At 43.7% G+C, this 20,641-nt stretch overlaps 1 protein-coding gene across 1 annotated transcript in view; it reads right to left on the reverse strand.

The window, feature by feature from the left end:
- Positions 1-14,359: 14,359 nt before the first annotated feature.
- EXT1 (exostosin glycosyltransferase 1) overlaps positions 14,360-20,641 on the reverse strand; it is a 176,040-nt gene continuing 169,758 nt past the window's right edge. Inside the window, exons 9-11 of the mRNA XM_041407588.1 lie at positions 18,519-18,679; positions 17,358-17,529; positions 14,360-14,824 (exon numbers count right to left, since the gene is read on the reverse strand). Of these exons, the coding sequence (XP_041263522.1) occupies positions 14,639-14,824; positions 17,358-17,529; positions 18,519-18,679 (519 nt within the window). The 3' untranslated portion in view covers positions 14,360-14,638. The remainder of the gene's footprint in view (positions 14,825-17,357; positions 17,530-18,518; positions 18,680-20,641) is intronic.

The following is a 20,641-nucleotide window of genomic DNA, read 5'->3' on the forward strand; positions in this document are numbered from 1 at the left end:
TATTAGCATGTTACAGAATATTGATAGTGGAAATCACATGAGCCCATCAAATTTCTATGCCTCAGAGGCAGCTCTTACACGCTGTCTTTGCTAAACAACCAGTTTCTGATATGATCCAGTCCAGACTCAGGCTGACTTTTTTCTCCCACTCTTCAAATCCTCAGCTTGTCCCATACAACTTTTTTTTCTCCAGGATATTCTTGCAAAAGAATCAAACAAGTAACAAATGACCTTCTGCTCCAACTGACTTCCTTCACGCACCCCTCTCACCCCCACCGGCAGGTTGGGGTTTGGCTCCCTCTGGTCCCTGAAATCCCCAGGACAGAGCACCCACTGCTTTCTCATGGCTATATGGAGCCTTAAGCTGTGCCAGAGAAGGTTTAGCTTGGATATTAGGAAGAATTTCTTCACAGAAAGGGCAAGTGGGCATTGGAATGGGTTGCCCAGAGAGGTGGTAGAGTCACTGGAGGTGTTTAAGAAATGACTGGATGTGGCACTTAGCTCCATGGTCTGGTTGACAAGGTCAGGTTAGGTCATAGGTTGGACTTGATGATCTCAAAGGTCACTTCCAACTGACTTGATTCTGTGCATTATAATTTTGATGCCTTTGGTCTTTCCAAAAAAATCTGTCCCAGTTTGTCTTCCCTTTCCTTTTCAGTTTGGAAACCTCTGCCACTTTCCCTGATTGCTCTCATATGTTTTAATGATTCCTTAGGGCTTTTCTTCACCTTGTCTGCAATTTTCAGGGAGAAATGACATGGAACTTGGTTCCCATTTACCTTATCTTCCTCTTCCAAAGTTTATTTTCAGCCTATTCTGCTCATAAATGGATTATTCCTAGACCTTGCTTCTCAGTTCAAATCTGCAGGGACCAAGCACAGTGTGTTCCTCCATATGTTCTACCACATCTTTCTGTTCACTTGCTCTCTAGCCAAATTAATTGTTGATTGGTCATAAAATGTGAATCTCTTAAAAAAAAAAAAAAGAAAAAAGAAGTAAAAAAGAGCAAAGAGAAGAAGCAGACAAAGAAATAAGCTCTACAGTGGAGCAGTGAGTGTGGTAATGGGAAGCAAAGCTTGGAAGTCTCCTTTCCCTTGGCTCTCATCTCACAGCTTCCGTGGAAGGTGGAGTGCCTTTGTCCCTACCCTTTCCTCCTCCTCTCCCTGCACAGAAAACCCCTCTGAAGTAGCTGGGAAGCAGATCTGGCCTCCCAAAGTCCACAAGAGCCCTCTGAGAGTGCCACTGCCCCGGCTGGCCCCACTGCCAAGGCCAGGTCCAGCCTGGGCTCATCTCACTACCCCAACTTGCTGAAGACTCAGCCAGCTCTTGGGTGCTGCTCACCCTTCAGCTGGTGCAATGGCAGCTTTATGTTTTTATTGGTACCTTCAGCATTATCAGCTTGTCCCTTTCTTTCCCTTAATTATTTTTAAATACCCTAGACACCCAGTGAGGGAAATCTCAGCCTGCACTGCTGTCAATAGCAAGGGGACAGTGCACTGGTGCCCCAGAGGGACACGTCCAGGTGCCTCCACTGGGAGTACAACAGCCACAGACGGGAGACGTGCTGCACGTCTCCTTGCAAAGGCAAGACCCACACTCCCCACAGAGGACACACAGTAGGTACTCAACACTGAGGTCCCTGTTTTCTGCTATGCCCCAAGAGCCGCTCTGATGCAGAAGAGGAAATATAAACCCAGCAAAACTGGGTTTACAGCTGCTTTGTCAGTGAATTGGCACAAAGCAGCTGGAGCTTACAGTAGAACTGGCCCTGTTCCTGGGTCCACATCAGCCTCATTTTATGAGGACACTTCAGATGGCAAAGGCAGGAGCTGTGGATCCTGAACAGAAATACAACAAAATCAATTAAAGACAATTATTTACTCTGTGTGTAAAATTGCACCATAGCATATTTTATTGGGACCCCTTTGAAGTTGAATATAGGAGAGAACTGAGGCTTCCAGGAGCAGCAGTGCTGCAAAGATCTTATCCAGCAGCACCTTCCTCACTGACCAACCCATGCTGGAGCATTGAAATTAATTATGTTGTGGGTTGAAATGTGCTACCTTACTTCTGAGTATTTGTTCACTAACTTTCGATCACAAAGAGATTTTTTAGATTCAAGGAGATTCTGGATTTGCATGTGAAAAGTTCATTGTTCACACAAGGTTTGCAAAACCCCCTAATATGATGTGATTTAAATTTGAAGTAGCATAACCTTGTAACCAGATTAAAAGGGATAATTGCAAATGAGTGCAAGACAGAGCACACTTAAACCAGTGTTTTGGAAATTTAAAGTGAAAAAGGAAAGAGTCAGCACTCTTTAGTAAAAAAGGAGGCTGTGTAAGCACTTGAGAGGGGAAAAAAGAAAGAAAGAAAAAGCTTTTTTCTACATGGAGAATTAATCTGAGCACTGACCTCCAACCTGCTCTGGCACTTACACAGGGAGAGATGGGGACATAGTGCAAATGACATAAACAAATTCCTGCAGAAGAAACTCTACTGATAGAGACATCCATTCTCCAGACTCAATCCCAACCACACTAACACACTTCCATCTTTCGTCCCGCACAACTCCTGCTCTGCTAATGGAAATCTTCCACAGAAAAAGCACAGCTTACAAGAGAAAAAAATCATTCTGGGCAGGTTTGAATTTCTCTAGTACCAGAGCTCTGGCAGTGAAAGAAAAAAAAGCCAAAGGCTTTTCAGGCTCACCAACCCCGTGCTGACCCATGCAGGTTGCCAGCCAGGAGGATCTGCAGCTCTGATCTGCTGCATTGCTCAAGGCAGCAAGAATGGCAGCAGGCTCGGGCCATCAGCTAGGCTGAGTGACTCTGCTGGGCAAGAAAGTAGATGCTATTGCCTGCTCAGCAGTAAAGGGAAAGCAGCAGTAAGGGACAGTTATTATAAGTTTGACTAGGGACAGAATTCAATCGATGCAGTAAATGGCACTTAATGCACTTTAGTGACCCAGTGCATTTACTGCACCACACTGTCCGTGTGGCTGATCACATTTGATGCATAACACATGAAAAGCACTAGAGGCCATTGCTGGAAAATCTCAGGATGCAAAACAAATTGTCCGGGCACCTCTGTATTTTTTCCATCATTTCTGCATGCACACACACACCCTTTCCTGCCAGCACACTGGATTCCACAGCACCTTCCAGAGGTCAGCTTGGCACTGACTCCACATTCCCAATGAGTTTGCCTTGTCAGGATGAGCAGTCAGGGCTCAGAAATAAATTCTGGTAATTTCCTTAGTTTGGTTTGACTGAAACAGCATAGCTGCTTTTTTGTTTTGTTTTGGTTTTTTGGGGGGTTTTGGGGGGGTTTTTTGGTTTTCTTTTTTTTTTTTTTTAAGTAAAAACCCAAGAAAACTTAGATTGGTGCAGTTTTGGAAAATTAAATAAGTGGTGACGTGTGCCAGCTGCAAAACACAGCAGGACTTCACTCATTCACATGGCATCAGTCCAAACACACAAACTAGGCAGGCTGTCCTCAGAAAGTTCAAATCCAAGAGCTGTGTGAAGGCTCAGATTTCTTCATTTACCTGACACCTGGGGGATATACAATGTCAGAGCTGTGGAGATATAAAAAAGACAACACAGTTCTAGAAAGATGATAGTTGTTGGCAAAGCTGGGCTCTTCTTGTTCTGGCACTGATTTGCCTTTTTTTCCCTTGCTACCACATGGACATGTGTAACATGAGGACATGGAAAACCTCCAGAACAGCTGGACTTGCAGACAGGGTATATCCATAACTGTAATGGGCTGGGACTCAACAGGCTGGGGTAGCCATGCCTTACAAGACTGGACCTCAAAAGTCTGCCTCTTTGTTATACAGGATTAATGACTTTCAACCATTTTTGTTAGTGGCTGTGACTGTGATATTGTTATTGCTGCGTGTCACCACAAATCATTATATTTTTCCAAACCTTCTCTTCAGTTAGAGATTAAATAGAATAAATGGGTGGAAACTACAACCACACATGCAGCAAAAGGGGTTGGAAGTAGCCACACCTAGTGCTCCCCCCTGTTCATACCAGTTCCAGGGCTTCTGCATGATGTAATAAAAATTTACTCTTAGACTGAATGTTACACCTGAGGACCAGAAAGCACTAGCTATGAACCCCTAAAGTTCACATTCTTCATTGCAAATTAAGGGTATTTATGAATACCCACTTGCTATTTAGGAACAGTGAGGTGCAGAGAGGTTAAATGGTTTTCTACCTCAGACTAAATCATTAGAAGAGTTGGGAAGTGGAGCAAGAGTCCTACCCAAAAGACCAAAAATCACATCAATCAGTCCTTGATCTCATTTCATGAAAAACATCCTCCTCAAGACATCAGTTACTACTGACACTACCCCTCTAAATGTATCAGACTTGAATTCTGTTACTTGAATTATGTTAGGGCCATGGAATGGAGTCCAAGCCCCATCCCCAGCTGGGATCGTGTCCCACCTTTGGGCTGGTACTGCTCCACAGCACAATGAGCACACAAAGCCGCTGCGAGGGGACGTGCCAGGCCCACCCCATGCCCACCCCGGTGCCCCACAGCTAAGGAAGGTCACTCATCTCCCGTGGGACCCCAGCCTGGGGCTCAGGGAAGGCATGAGCAACACAGTAATTCTGGATTCACTCCAGTGTTGCTGAAAGCAGAATTTGGTCCTGCTCTAAGAGAGGGAGACAAAAAAAATACATTTGACTTATTTGCCTTTGGAGCGATCTAGACAGATTTCAGCTCTTAAAGGGATTGCATTTAAATCATCCATGGATTTTGAAAACAACATTATTGCTTGGTATCATAAACAATTACCAATTTTTAGATCTTCCCGGGCTAGACTCACTTAGCCCTAGTAGCAACAATTCTATTAAGGTTCTGAGGGAAATGGAATTGCAATGAACTGGTATACATTTTCCTTAAAAGTTATAATGTGACAAATATTTTATTTTAGCTTCTCTTGAGGATTTCCTGGATATTAAAAATAATCTTAATGTAGTCACTGGCTGGCATTAACATAGCACTTCAGTTGACTGTTTCAGGGAAAGCAGAGGACTGTATTTTCCCCACAGCCTTTCACAAGGTGCTGTTGTAAATGTGCTTTGTTATCTAGAAGTACCAAGACATCACTGGATTAAAAGGTATTTTAACTTCATGCTTTGAAAGTCTAATTCTGCTCTTTCTTGGGCTGAAAACAATCCATTGCCTTCACCACAAACATTAGCGATTTACACCAATCAAAGCAAGAGGAAAATCAGTTTTTTTCCTGATATATTGACCTCCATTATTCTGTTTTAAATTCTTAATTTTCAAATACAGTTTCAGGTACTCTTAACTTATTTATTTTCATACTGTCTTCCCAGCTCCCTATTGCTCTGTCAGTGGTAGCAATAGTGTGGTTATGACAGTCATGCACACCTTATCTACTGCATTGTACAGAAGTTTAGGTGATGAGACTGTAAAATGGGGCAGATTTTCAGAAAAAGACCCAGCCTAGTATCCACAGAGCAGACCATGGTGGAACTAAAAGCTGAATATTTTAAAGTTATTGCAGGCATCTCTCCAAGTCAAGATGGTCTAAATGAACTAGATGATCTTTAATGTCTCTTCCAAACCAAACCATTGTATGATTCTATGAAGATGTCCTAACAGATCCTAAATTCTTCCTAAAAATGTAGGATCTACAGGGCTACCAAATCAAATCCTCTCTGGGGGTGCCACAGACCTCAGGATGCTTTATACAAGGACGTACTGACTGTGGATTCATTTTAGAAACAAAGAAAACTCACAATGTATCTCTCAATTGCCAGCAACTGATTTGTGGTTGTTTTGTGATTGTGAATGGGAGCTAGTTCTGTGTAGAGGGGAAGGGATGAACTTGAGGGAAAATCTTTTACAGCCTCAAAATTCTCATTTCTGCCAAAACTTCGAGAAAATGTTGTATCTTTTGCAGTCATTACCTCAGCAGTTTGTGTTAACACTACATTCTTCTGAAATCTCAGAAATGACTTTAACTTATGTTTTCTGGAAAGAAATATAGCTGTTCCTTAATTTGCTTCACCACCACCAGCAAGACAACAGTTAATTACAGAAAGGAGACAGGTAAGAGCTCAAGCTGCACGGAGCTCCACTGCAGCATGGAGCACCCATCCAGCCTTAATGCATAATAGAAATGCAGGGGATGTGCAAATTCAGCTCCCCAGGACTAGCAGTACCTGGAGCTGGCAGCTCATAAAACCTGCACACAGCCCTGAAGTCATGCAGGGAAATGAAGTGTGGAATAAACCATATCATGCAGTGACTAGAATGTCACCTCACACTGCTCAAAATCTTGAGTAAAATCTGTTTCTCTCAGATAACATTAGAAAGGGAAAGCAGGCACTTGTTTCTTTTCTCTCTGCTAACCAATCAAAAATGAAAATAAAATAAGGCGTTGGTCAGTGCCAAATCTCTTATCTTCCTCCATTCAAGTGACAGCACAACGGGCTTCAGTCAGGTTGTTCAGAAAAGCTCTCAAGAGTGCATTCAAAGTCAAGTTGATTATGTGCTAAATATTTTGGGGCAGATCCTCACTTCATGAAAGGAAGCAAGGTCCCAGGGACTTTGCAGACTTTGGCTTTGGTGTGTTCCAGCTAAGAACAGTTTTCATCGCCAGCGTGGCAGGCTAGCAGGCAAAACTGACACCAGCGTGGGATTCCCTCACTTAACATATCAACACAGAGATCTCCAGTGCAGGTTTTCTTCCTTTATGACCACTTTTCTCTAGAGCAGATGAAGTGGGCACAAGTCCCCAGGAATCCTACTCACCTGATTGGTTTTGGATTTGATCTCCACTTCCCCTGCAGGCTACCGAGGGGCGTGCTGCCACAGCAGGGGTTTGGGTGAGGTCAACATGGCACTTCTGAGGTGACCATTCCAGTTTTCTCCTTTACCTCATTTTGGTTCACATCACAGGGCTGATGCATCAGGTTTTAGCTTTTACATTTTTCAGATTCTGTACTGCTTTAGTGTGTGGGTCTGGGCTTCATATTAGGGCATAGTAAGCTCTCTTCACAGAGCAGGTAGACAAAACAATTCCTTCTCTAGCTGGGGACCCAAGGGCAAATGATCCAAATTTCAGGATTTGGATCCTGAGAGCCCTAGAGCATAAACAATGTGCACTGGAGAGAGAAAAACAAGAAGGGTGGGACTTCATGGGCTAAAGCTGTAACTGGACAATTAACTCCAATATGCAAATGGACCAGAACTTATAAAAGTGTGAGACTCTGTGACCAGTCATCCATTTTGTGACCATTTTGGGTTCATCTTGGGTGTAGCCCTGGCTGGGCTCTTGTGCTGCCCAAGTTGTTTCCATTGAGGTCTTTTAATAAATCCCTACTTTATTTTTTAGCTCCATCTAGTCTCTGTTCTAGGCCAGCCTTCACAAGGCATCAGGGCCACACTGGAAAACACAAACTGAACCCTTTTCAGATGAAATAAAGCTGGAAGGGGCAGATGTGGACCTGACACACTCCACCCCCACATTTAAATCCCCACCTCCAAGGTAGATATAGCATGAAAGTCAGGTTTCAGACTACAGCTCTACACCAGTCAGTCCATGCTAAATGTCAATGGAGACAGTGGCTTCTACAGATGTAGCTACTTGCATTTCATCAAATTAATCCACCAGCAGCTGTTTTGTATAAATAACATAGCAAAACCACAGAATTCAAGTGCTGGAGGAGTGTTGTGAGATAATTTTCAGGGAAACGTGCTCATTTTCTGGCAGGGAGAAGCCCGTAGGCAGTATCAGACACCACTGACTGCTGGGACGCTGTTTTGAAGGACTCTGTAGTGACACTGAAAACCAGAAGAGCAAACCCACATCTTTGAACCTCTTCCCAAGATACATCAGTCTTCCATGACTGGCAGATGAGATGGGTTGATGGTATAAGGACCTCTGCATGCCCTGGCAGTCTGAGTCCCAGAAGGGATGAGGTCAGCCTGAACATCTCTGATGGGAACAAACCAGTGACTAAGCCACGATCCTGGGCCCACTAGTGTTATCAGGAACTTTCCCAGTGTGGGATTCATCCGACCAGATGTTGGCATCTGTGCTGCAGATCCTGCAATCAGTGTGCTTGTACCATCAGCAGAGAGAAAGCAGCACATGAGGCACAACTTACGCTAAAGCCCATGTCTGAAACAGGTGAGGAGAAAAATCCCCAGCAGTTCTTTGTTCTGTTCGTCATCTGTGCAGGGAGACAGCATGGCCAAGCTCTGACAGAGAGGATGCTTTGTGCACATAGAGTCAGGTGAGCTGAATGCAAACCCCTGTCACTGTGACAGGCTTCTGATACCCCCCCAACAATAAATATGGGTCATAAATCAATATATCCTCAGCCTGCAGGGACCAGTCTTCAAAGGCCTCCAGGCTGGTGATTATTTTTGCACGTACACATTGCAGTGACTCCTTCTAAAAGGCACCGTTCCTACCAATGCCTGTGCCACAATGCAGGGACACTGTCCTACTTTACACAAGTGACACAGACCAAAAGCTCTGCCCCCAGGTATGACAGCAAATGCCTGTCAGTGCTGCTAGGACACTGTGTATACACGCTACACCACGCGTTTGTCAATGCAGGAGACGCAGGATATGCACAGAGCCAATGCGCAGTTCGGGCCGGGGAGAGAGCAGATAAAGAGCCTTTCATTTAACTACCCCAGACTTGAGATACGTGGCAACTGTGCTCCCAAATTTGCATTCTCAAGGATCAAAGCAAGATTTATTATTCTACCTTAAAAATAAGAACACACTGAAACAGAAATGTACGTCCTTTATTAACAACTTTTCAAAATAAATCTGAAGAAAAAAAGTCTTTGGTGACACTATCTATAAAACCAACCTATCTTAGATGGTAAACCTATGATGGTATACAGGTTAATGAAGTAAACCAAATTATATGGCTTTTAAATTTCTCATTCTCTCTTTTTCTCTCACTCACACGTTTGCTTTAGGTTTAATTGCACCATGTTGTCAATAGTCAAACAAAGAGGGAGAAACACTTTAAAAAAGATGTGGCAGCACTATGAAAACATTGGTAATGCATTAGAAAATTTTTCTCAAAAATGTACATTTTATACAAAATAAGATTGTATTTTTTGTTTGCTTTTTTGCTTTACATTTGCCAACCTAAGAATTCCCATTTCAGGTTTCCATTCTCATAATCCAAACACTATACATATTTTCTCTCAAAATAAATATACAGAATTATGTACAAGGTCGCAAGGCCCATTGGATCATGACTAACCCACTGTGAAATAATCACTAAAAACATTGTGAAAGAGTGGGAGGGAGCATCTCAAAGCATCTGATGAGTCCCATACCCCACCCCAACCCTCCAGTTTAACCCTTGCCTAATTTAACTCCCTCTAATTTAATTCCAACTCAAAAAATGTGTGTGAAGACGGTTAAAATAGTGGTATAAAGGCCAGCTTGACTTAGTTTTAAACAAGGGTGAGATGTACAAAATTTTGGAAGATGCAATTTTATTTCCAGCAGACACCAGCTAAGACCCTGTGTGGGGCAGGTCCCTCCTTGGAAGACCACAGGTCCATCCTGTGAAACCCCACTGATGCCCAGGGAAATGGCTCTGTCAGGCTGATGCCCTTGAAGGCCACATTTCCAGAACAGACATCAGAGCCCGTCCAGGAATAGAAATAAAAAAGGAAAACAAAAGAGCAGACAACAAAACCACCCCCTGCTGTAAGAGGATGTTTAAGTGGAGGAATTAACAAATTGTTGTTGATCGATAACAGATGTTATGGTATTCCTTTAGTTTCAGCTGGGGAGTGCAAAAGAGGAGGACACGACATTGTAACACTGGGCATGTAAAGATTTTTTAAAAATCTGAGTCTACATCTAGCTCTTTCTTTCATTGCTTCAGATGATGACTTCCATTCTCCAAACGACATCTTTTGGTAAATGAGCTATTTTAAAAGGCGCTCATTGGCGAAAGATTAATTTCTTTGCCAAAATCGGGTCTAAAAGAAAAACTGCAACCTGAAATTGATCAAATCCATGATGTTTTCCAATGGAAAAGATCAAAGTGCTTAATAGCCATGCATTAGCACACCAGTGTGTTCACTATGAAATTATTACAAAGCTTAAACATTCACATATAGAAAAAGGTATGGTAATCATTAGAGATTCTCACAAAATAGAAAGAGGGCAAATAAAATCTTGTGCAGGCCCAAGGGACTGCAAGGAGTGCCAGGCACTTTCTATCTTGGATGTTTGCCCCTATTTTTGTGTCACATTTTTCTCAAGAAACCTTTCTCCAGCAATAGAGCTCATTCAAATTATAACTGGGAAGGGTTTCTATTTTTTTTTTTTTTCCTTTAATAAATTCAATTAAAAATTCATCAGTTCTCCCAAACTCTAATCCCTACTTCTATTCTGTTTTAATGGCATGGATCTATTCACATTCATCCACCCATCTCACCCCTGATTAAATTAAGGTCAGTAACCTTTACAAAAGGCCACATACGTAACACTCAGTCAAGTCATCAGGCATTCAAGTACCTGTAAAGTAAAGGCTAACATAGCCTGCTGTTAATGAAAAATAATAATAAAAAAAACCTACAAAAGGAGCAACAAGGAATGAACCTTGTTTCAGCACCATCCGAATTGGAGAGGAGAAAATAAAAGAATGAAGAGCCATTATCTTGCACCTAGGACACGACCAAAGAGTGATTTCATTCACTAAGGAAACAACACAGCTCTGTCCAGCTCAGGTAGACGCGGAAGGCTTTGCCTGCTGTCCTTAGGAGCACTGGCCAGCGAGTGCAACACACAGAGCCTCTGAGCTGGGGCCGTGTCCAGCTCTTGCCCTGTGCGCACCGAGACCGACGGCCGCTCTCCAGGCTGGCCGAGAGGGACATTCCTTCCCAGCAACACGACTGCACCCGGGTAACACGCGGCAAAGAGAAATGCTCCTACCTATCCACATCCCTTCTGGAGCTAAGCCTTCCATTGTTACTTGTTTAATTAGCAATCAGTAAACACAAGGGGCCTCGAATCACACTGAGAGTGAGCTTTAGCACAGTCTCTTTCAGCCACCCCAAAAAGTATGATAACAGAATGTCAAACAGCTTAAAAGCTTGGCCTGACTTGCTGTACTCCAAAAATAGTTAGTTACTCCCTTTCTAACTGAAACTCCAACCCACGTGCTCCCAAATGGCATTTACTAAAACCCAAGCAGAACTGTAATTTTGTTTTAGTACGGGTCCCTCTTGCTGGCTACAGACCAGTGACTGCTTCCCTGAGGTGCAGAAGCTCTTGTGGACACAAGTGCTCACCCAGAACGTGAGCAAAACGTGAGCCCTGCAAGCCTCATCCAGTGTTTGGCACATTCTCCAAAAAGCGAGTCTAAGGAGAAGGTCTATCCCAGTCCTTGAATGAGCTGCCTGATCTGCAAGTCACGGGAGCCACTGAACCATTCACTCTGGAAAATAAAATCACTGGATTTCACCTTCCCATGCAGATCACCAAGCACAGACCTGAGAGCACAGGGAAGTGAGGTTCAGGTTCTTACAAGATGGGCAGCTGAACTAGCAGCTCACCCGAACACAGACTGAAATATATCCTGCTCCCCTTGCCTACCTACTGCTGCCTCTTTACACTTCTCTCCACGTGCTGATTTAACTCTCTAAATTGGTATTAGAAAAAGCCAATAAATCACTGGACAGTTTTCCATGAGTTTAAAGAGCTGAATGGGCTCACAGAAGCATCTGGTGGCCACCACTGTGGCAGAAGCTGCCAGGTGAGACTGCATGGCCAGGGAGTGGGAGAGCAACAAAAACTGAGGGAAAAGTGGCACCTCTTCCTTTCAGCAGCTTAAGTCACTAGCTGCAGTCTCACGTTTTGGCAGATTCCTTTAAAGATTTGGTTCAGATTTACAAGGGTACGTAGTGATAGGACAAGGAGTAATGGTTTTAAAATGAAAGAAGGTAGATTTAGATCAGATATTAGGAAGAAATTCTTTACTGTGAGGGTGGTGAGGCACTGGAACAGGTTGCCCAGAACACGCTGGAGGTGTTCAAAGCCAGGCTGGATGAGGCTCCTAGCAACCTGGTCTAGTGGAAGATGTCCCTGCCCATGGCAGGGGGATTGGTAATTTTCAAGATCCTTTCCAACCCAAACCATTCTATGATTCTAAAACAAAATGCCAGGAACCTGATGGTCCTGTCCTAACTTGATGTGCTCTGTTCAAATATTGCAATACATATGCAAAGCAAAGCACCCTCTGCAAGTCTTCACATGTCAGGTTGCATTCAACATTTAGCAACATGTACTTTTCACTTTGACAGCAACTTTCTGTTTAGGGATAATAATCTTAACAGCAAGAAAAATTATTTAAGCTTCACAGCATTCTCTCTACAATCAGTAACTATTACTTTTACAAAGAGGAAATTGGGGCATGCCCTGGTTATGTGAGTTGCTTAAAGCTGCATATTAAATTGGTGCCTGAGCCTGAATGAAACAGGTGGTCATTCTGGTCCAATTACTCTTCATCCCTACTAGAGGGGACTGGCAGTGACTGAAGAGTCACTACTCTTCATCCCTGCTACCAGACTGCCTGCTTACAAAGAAGTGAGGTATAGAAAGGCTTGCTGGTCTTCTGGGCATCAGCACTAAACCCTCTTGCTGTGACTTAACAGAGCTCCTCATGGGGTGGGGATAATTACAGAGCACCCTGAAATGTGAGGGTTTGAGACATTTTTAAAGTGCTTATTTTCTTAGCAAACTGGAATGGCATCTTCCTGACCCAAATCACTGCTTCTGTTTTCATTCTTCAATGTAAAGAAACACATAAATAAGCAAAGGAGTACAAAAAAAATAAACAACTGGAATATTTCAATTTAAAAATACTTGTATTTGAAATGCTAAAACCATTTTGGAGCATGAGCAGCACTCATCTTTCAGAAGCAGGTTTTTTGTGTGTTACCCTGCCCCAAGCATGCCTGGGAACACCACCGTGCCAGGACCCAGTGTCTGACCATATGCTTTACTTCAGGTGTCAGACCTCCATGAGGGAATGTCTCTATATATTTGCACTTCCAAAAAAAAAAAAAAAAAAAAAAAAAAAAAGAAAAAGAGAAGCCCGCGCTTTGATTTCAAATAAGCCACTAACGGGCCAAATTCCTGCACTGCAAGCACCAATGTGCTTTCTTGCTTTCCATGGACACTCCTTTTACCCTCAGAACGAAGCTACTTCTGGATGTTTAGCTGCCAAGTGGCACCACTGCCCGCAGCAGGGACTTGCACAGGCTCTGGGTGTCCCCCAGAGCCACCAGCTGGCCGTGCTGACTGCCCCAGGGCGCTCTGCCATCCATGGCAGGGACACTCAGATGTGCTCTGAGCACAGCACACGGCCCTGCAGCCCTGCTGTGCACGCGTGTCCCTGTGCTCCATGTCATGCTCCTCCACAATAATGCTCCTCTCTCCCTTCAAGGCAAGGCTGATTGCCTTTAAAACAGAGGTCCCCAACCAGAAGGATCTGCCCTCTCATTTGGCTCCTTGGAGATACTCCAGTTTTCCAGCTGTCCAAAGGATTTCAGCCACAGGGGCTGCTATTGGCTGGGGAAAACAAGAAAAGAAAAAGTTGGTAGTAAATGAGAAGCCCACGCTTTGATTTCAAATAAGCCACTAACGGGCCAAATTCCTGCACTGCAAGCACCAATGTGCTTTCTTGCTTTCCATGGACACTCCTTTTACCCTCAGAACGAAGCTACTTCTGGATGTTTAGCTGCCAAGTGGCACCACTGCCCGCAGCAGGGACTTGCACAGGCTCTGGGTGTCCCCCAGAGCCACCAGCTGGCCGTGCTGACTGCCCCAGGGCGCTCTGCCATCCATGGCAGGGACACTCAGATGTGCTCTGAGCACAGCACACGGCCCTGCAGCCCTGCTGTGCACGCGTGTCCCTGTGCTCCATGTCATGCTCCTCCACAATAATGCTCCTCTCTCCCTTCAAGGCAAGGCTGATTGCCTTTAAAACAGAGGTCCCCAACCAGAAGGATCTGCCCTCTCATTTGGCTCCTTGGAGATACTCCAGTTTTCCAGCTGTCCAAAGGATTTCAGCCACAGGGGCTGCTATTGGCTGGGGAAAACAAGAAAAGAAAAAGTTGGTAGTAAATGAGAAATATTAATACTACAGTTCTGTCCTGTTTGTGCTCAGTTTGTTTCTGAACCTGCTGCATTTTCCCCCAGTGAGATTCCAGCGTTTAACTGTGCAGGGAAAAAGGAATGAAAATTGCATTGACAATCAAATGCATAAAAGAAAGAAATGGCAGCTCTGAAATATTCACAACCAACACAATTTTGATTAAAGAAAGAACTCTGTTTTTAATAGGGTTTTTTTTTTTGATCATTAAAAAAGTTTAAACCTGCATAGCAATCATTTCAAAAATAATTATTTAATGTTCCATAATGAAACTGTACACGACCTAGTCCCAGCGGCAGCAGCCTGCCGGCGGTTGGGCGCAGTCCGGAGCAGCGGCGCCGGGACGCGGCTGGCGGGGTCGGGCGCTCGCTGTCGGCGGCACAGTCTGGCTCCCCAGGGGCCAGGGTGGCTCGGCCCCCTCAGCAGCGTCCTCAGAGGCGTTCAATGTCTCGGTACTTCTTCCTCAGGATGGAGACCTGGTCTTTAAAGAGGACAGGGTCGAGCCTCATCTGCGAGTGGATCAGCGGCATATAGCCAAACCAGCTGGCGAAAGTGTTCATGCAGCTCTGCCGCTGGGCAAAGTGGTCGGGGTCGGCCCAGCGCGAGGCCCGGGACGTCTGTGAGGAGAGGAGAGCAGAGATCAGAGTTGCCCTTGGCACGCAGGATGGTGGAATGGCGGGCCGGGCGGACGCCACGGCGCCCGGCCGCGCCAGGGCTCGGGGACACGCGGCTCTGCGGCGGCTGGAACCCGCCTGGGGGCTCAAAGAGGGGAAGAACACCCTGCCCGCAGCAGAGCCAGTGGTGCTGAGCTGGACACCCCTGACTTCCCAAACGGAGCACAGGACAGTGCAGCGTGGAAATATGAGTTCAACCATGAGCCAGCCTGTGGAACACAACACCCACAAGCAGCCCTCCCAAAGCTTGCCAGCACTCTATTTCACCCTATCCCTCACTCTTCTTTTTTTCAAATCCCCCAGCTATTTCAGAGATACAACAAGTTCTCAAAAACCACTGGGAAAAAACAGAAGGCCATTGCTTTCCAGCAGAGGTGCACACCCAAGGCCAGGCCAGTTGCTGCCCATGGTCTTCAGCCATAGAAAAAAAACAATTATTCAGGGTCAAACCTGAAATTTTGCAGTTCAGATCTGCAGGAATTTATACAGAAGTAATTTCAACCAGCTTATAACACAGATGTCCTTATGTGCCTGGCATTACTCATGTGTGTAGGTGCCCTACAGTGAAAAGCAAGGTGCTTCCAGGAATCCCTCTGGCCCAGTCCAGTGCATCAGACAGCACTGTCTCACAGACTCAAAAAATGAACTGGAGTCCCACACTACATCATATTTAACTCTAACCCAAGGAAAACACCATGGTCTTTGACTGCATACATGCAAAATATTCTGCATGATTTTCCAGAGTTCAGGGCAGCTGTAATCCCTGTGGATGTCCATTGAAACTCAGCAGCTCTGGGAAAAAAAGGCCCTAGCAGCTTTAAAGCTTATTCGTCTGTATCTAAAGAACATTTATGAACATAATGTATCTATTATTTAAGATAAAGTATGAATGTTGAGAACCTAGGGGTTTTTTGTGCCACTCCCCATGCATCTCTCTATAGCACTTATGTTTCCACTATACTGTAAAAACAAATATAAATTGATAAAGTCGAAGGATGTAAATTAAAACATGAAGAAACAGATAAAGTCAGGAACTTGCCAAATGACTGTGATACCAGACTTGATCTTGGTCCAAGGCCCATCCAGTTTAGTTCAAGTGGTAGGTTATAATGTGCATTGATTACAGCCTCCTGATTACACAGAGCCACTAAAGAGCCAGTAAAAGCTTGTTGCTAGAGGATTACAGCAGGTATTTTGGCCATTAACACTGAATTTCCATATGACTATTCATCTCTGTCACAACACTGAGGTTATGTTAATTTTTTATTTGTCTTTCAAGGAATTATGAACATGGTCCATTACATTTCCCAAAGCTGCAGGAACAACTTGTCTTTAGGAGAGAGTTATAGTTCATGGCTGACTCGAGTCACCCGTGCTGTAAGATGAAAAATGAATGTTCCAGCTTTGCCAAACATCCAAAGCACAGCCCTGTGGAGAGGCGAGGCTGAAGCTGGAAGCAATAGGTACTTTCTGGATGGCACCTTCTTGTTCACAGAAGGTCTCCTGGGCACCCAGATGAGTCAGAATTGCTGAATGCTACCAAAGCTACCCATACTTCAGGTGCAAGCACACTGACACAGAGATAATGGAGTTTACAAACTGGCATGGCAACTCCCCAGTCAAAGATCTGAGTAATGCTACCAGGGGAAAATGGGAGGGGAAAATCGAGGGCCCTTCTTTCCCCTGCCCCCTGGTAATCATGCTGCTGTTTGCATTGAGATCACTGACACCATGGCAGCACAGATGGGAGGCTGTTCAGGACTTGCAGGTTTTGCAGGACTTGCTATTCCCCTCATTGCTCTCTCATATAGAGCAGGAGGACAAGTGTCCCCACACCACCATGCATCCAAGAAGTTACTAGAGGTACTTCTGCAATGACAGAAGGCTTATCCAGTATCTGGAAGAGGGCCTAAAACAAGTACTTCATGGCTGCTAATGAGTGATGGCATGACTGTGGGATAAAATGTTCCCTGTGGGGAAAAAACACTTGCATATCACAAATTATCTCTGTTGTGACAGTTCAGTGTCAGTGCTTGAATCACACTATATAATTTAAAATAGCACAGGGACAGCCTGGTACATTATATTAATTAATAATAATAAAAAATAGAAAATCTTTCTAGAATTTACTTATGCTTGTAGCATTCCATGACTAGGTCTTGGGTCTAGAATACCTAGAAAGTTAGGGTTTAAGTGGAATTCAGTCACCACAATCATCAGTTCCAGGAGTTTGGGATCACCATGACTAACACCATGTCAGAAAACTATGAAGGGAAGCAGCATTCACTGTAGACATTTGCCAGTTTTCTTTTTTCTTCATTATAATAAGCATATCTAAAGTCTATTCACAGTTCTGATAAACTAGAAACTGCAAAAATATTTGACAGAATTGTATCACTCTGTAAGCCTAACCCAGAAGTGAACCTGCTATGTTATCAATACATCCCAACTGCTAAAACATGCTGTGATTACATACCTGTCCCATCATGGTCTCCTTATACTGTTTTTTCTGTGTTACTTTGATTGGAGGCAATTTTGTCACGGCTGACACCAAAAAATTCATTAGAATGTCCTCACAATTGGCCAGTTGGTCCACCATATTCTTTAGGCTGGCAGGCAGGTAATGAGTGTACAGGTAGTGATAATATCTGGAAACCAACAGCAGTGTTATTAATACAAGTGACTGAGCTTGCAGGTATCCAGGACATTTCTATCTCAGTTGAGACCCAGGTTTTGTACTCATCTCCCAATACAGCATTTCCTTTCTTTGGTCTCACCCTCCAAAAAGAAGGGGAAACAAATCAGTTTCTCATCAAGACAGTAAACAGTGCTAAAGGAGAAAGAGAACACATACCTCTTTTGCAACCACCTTGAAAGAAACAATGTGGGCCTAAGTATCAAGATAATGGACAAGGAGGAAGGAGAGCCTGACTGTGCTACAATGTGATAGACAACACTGATGAATTCATCCTCCGTACTTTCTTTCCAAACTGTTCAGTTGGAAAGAACTCATATTAAAACTGCCCTACTACTGTTCTTATTGTTGAAATTATTCTCCTTTTGGTCTATATCATCCCCTGTAGCCTGTCTTCTCCTTTGTGGGGGTGTAGATTAGAGATTCCAGAATTTTCTTTTTCTTTAAATGTAGAGAGGACTTTGGTCTGCTGAAGTTCTAACAACATAGGTTTTCTCCAACATGCTGCAATATGTGGAACTGTCACATGCCCATTGTAGCACATTTCTAGAGTAGCCAGAAGACTTTGCAGTCTGTAGCTGTCAGCCAACACATACCCAGAGCTGGTCTGGAAGTAACCTCCTTTCTGCTATGCTACAGGCCATTCAGCCAAGCAGCTTAATGAATTCAGGAACTCTTTGAAGTATGTAATTCCTGATGTTAAAAAGAGTAGTCCAACTGCCTCAAAACACAAGTGACTTCAAAGAGACCCAACAAGTGCAGTAATGATTACCAGATCCCCAGAGCTAAACCAAGAACTTAAATTATTACCCCATAAAAAGTAGACCCATGTACTATCTTTCCATTTTTTCCCCTCCCCAGAAGAATGTTCTTCACACCCCACCCCCTCTTTACTATTTTGTTTCATACACAAGAAGGATAGCAGATGCTCTGGATTCTTACTTGTGGTAAATAGCAGCTCCTGTCAATACCATGGAATAGTCATTAGTCCATTTGGAGGTGTACCCCCACCTCTCCTTAGTGTTGTCCCAGAAGTGACTGCGTGCAGGATACCCTACAATCCTCTCTGGAAAGCTCTGCCAAACTGTAAAGGCAAAATCCACCTGTGGACAAAGGTACAGGCCAAATGAATACCGAAACTGTTTCAACAAATGTCAACAAAACAAAATGCTACTTTGCCACTAATTCGCAGTTCAAAATCTTGGAACTGTTGCAAAACAGTAATTCTGTGTATTCATCAGTAAATTAAACTGACTGCTTGACATTTTGCCCCATAATTATGCACATTTTAATGGTTCCTGTTAAAGGCAGTCTAGAGCATCACAGCATTACATTAACATTTTCAAGCTTGCCCTTTACATATCAAACCTTTTCAAGTTACAGAAAGAATGGGTGTAGGTGCATGTATTTATACCTTGATGCAATACCAACCGGTAATAGCCATGTGGTAAACTTAAATTTTTGCACATCTTTGTGCACTGCACCTACCATTTTATCACTGTTAACACAGAGTTTGGAAAATCAGCAGTCAAGCACTTTAAATGGTAAAGGTGGCTCAGTGAAAATAAAACAGTCAGTGTGGAGTCCTTTTATATTTTCCAATGGTTTTGAGCCTTCTGAAGACCATGTCAGTCATACTTTCAAGACTATCAATACAACCAAAAAGGTTGAAGATATAGCTTAATAAAGAGGAAGATAAAATTGCCATTTAGTTAAATTGCATAAGGAGCCTAAACTTTATGAAAAACACTTTATATTGTATGAGCCACAAGAGCATGTCAAATGCTGCCAATGGCATTTTTTATTTTATTGTCTTGCTGTAACTATTCTAATAACTCAAATCTCTGAGAATTGAGAAGTGACAGCACATTGCTACCCCATGATCGTACCAAACAAAATCTAGTGGTATTAGGTAAGGCAGGATCGGGGTAGTCTGCGAAAAGATTGTCAGCATTATATTTGAGAAGAGTTTGGGAAAAATATATATGGAAAGATTTTATCTATGGTTGGCAGTCCCTCCCCTTCAACTTAGATTTTGGAGCCTAAGCTAGACTGAAATTTTTTAAGAGTTATACACAATTCTTATTGTCCTAGTCAAACCCCCAAAAAAAGAGGGCTTTGTTTCTGCACCACACATTAGGTTCCCCTCAGTACCAGAGGGACCTAAAACTTCAATCAAAAATGTTTGAAAAGCCTTCCAAGAATGCAGTCAAAGTAAAGGGTGTAGAGGTTAGGTAAAGAATAGCTGCTCTGAGAACAGTCCCATTTTGTGTTGATTACTGTCAGACTTCTCACATTTACAGTTTTATGAAACAGAAGAGTCACACATGGGCTGAAATACAAAGTTAGGGCCTGGTTTTTTCTTTAAAGTTGTTTCAAGGAATCTGAGGCCAGCCATAGACAATGTGCACAAAGCAGTTACCGTTGTGATAGTTCTGATCTCATCCAAATCAATACCACATGAAAGAACTGAAGGGTTTTTTTTCCTATAAAGGCCTTTCCCATAAAACGTGACATCTGTTTTCTTTAGAGAAGTCTGAGAATCTCAAACTTAAATAAATAATAAAATTGCTGCACCCAGTGCCCTCTCTTGTGCTTTCAACTATATGCCCTTGAACTTAGGGAGATGCACTGAAGCAAACACCCTAAAAGAAAAGTCCCTTTATTAAAAAAGCCCCTCAGGTCTCATCCTCAGTAATTTCCAGCAGCACTGCCACACTCGGCTGATCACCAGGAAAACCCAGCCAAGCTGGCAGTCTCTTAAACCTCTGGATCACGACCCACGCTGATTCCTAATGACTTCCCACGCACACACCCCTGTGTGCCTGTGGAACAGCTCCTCTCACAGAACAATTACGCGCCGTTCTGTTGAGAATGGAAAACCTTTCCTATGCCGGGGTCAGACAGTCCAGAGGATGTGCCTGGTGACTGCTGCTCTCAATGGGAATGTGATTGTCTTTGACTGTGTTTCTAAACTGCCTTTTCTGGGCCTTGTAGCTGTGCCACCACCACCCTCCATGAGTAGCTAGTTTCAAAGGAAATGTCACATCACATTGGCGTAAGCT

This window comes from Onychostruthus taczanowskii, unplaced genomic scaffold (assembly GCF_017590055.1).
Source record: "Onychostruthus taczanowskii isolate IOZ18803 unplaced genomic scaffold, ASM1759005v1 scaffold27, whole genome shotgun sequence".
Lineage (NCBI taxonomy): Eukaryota > Metazoa > Chordata > Aves > Passeriformes > Passeridae > Onychostruthus > Onychostruthus taczanowskii.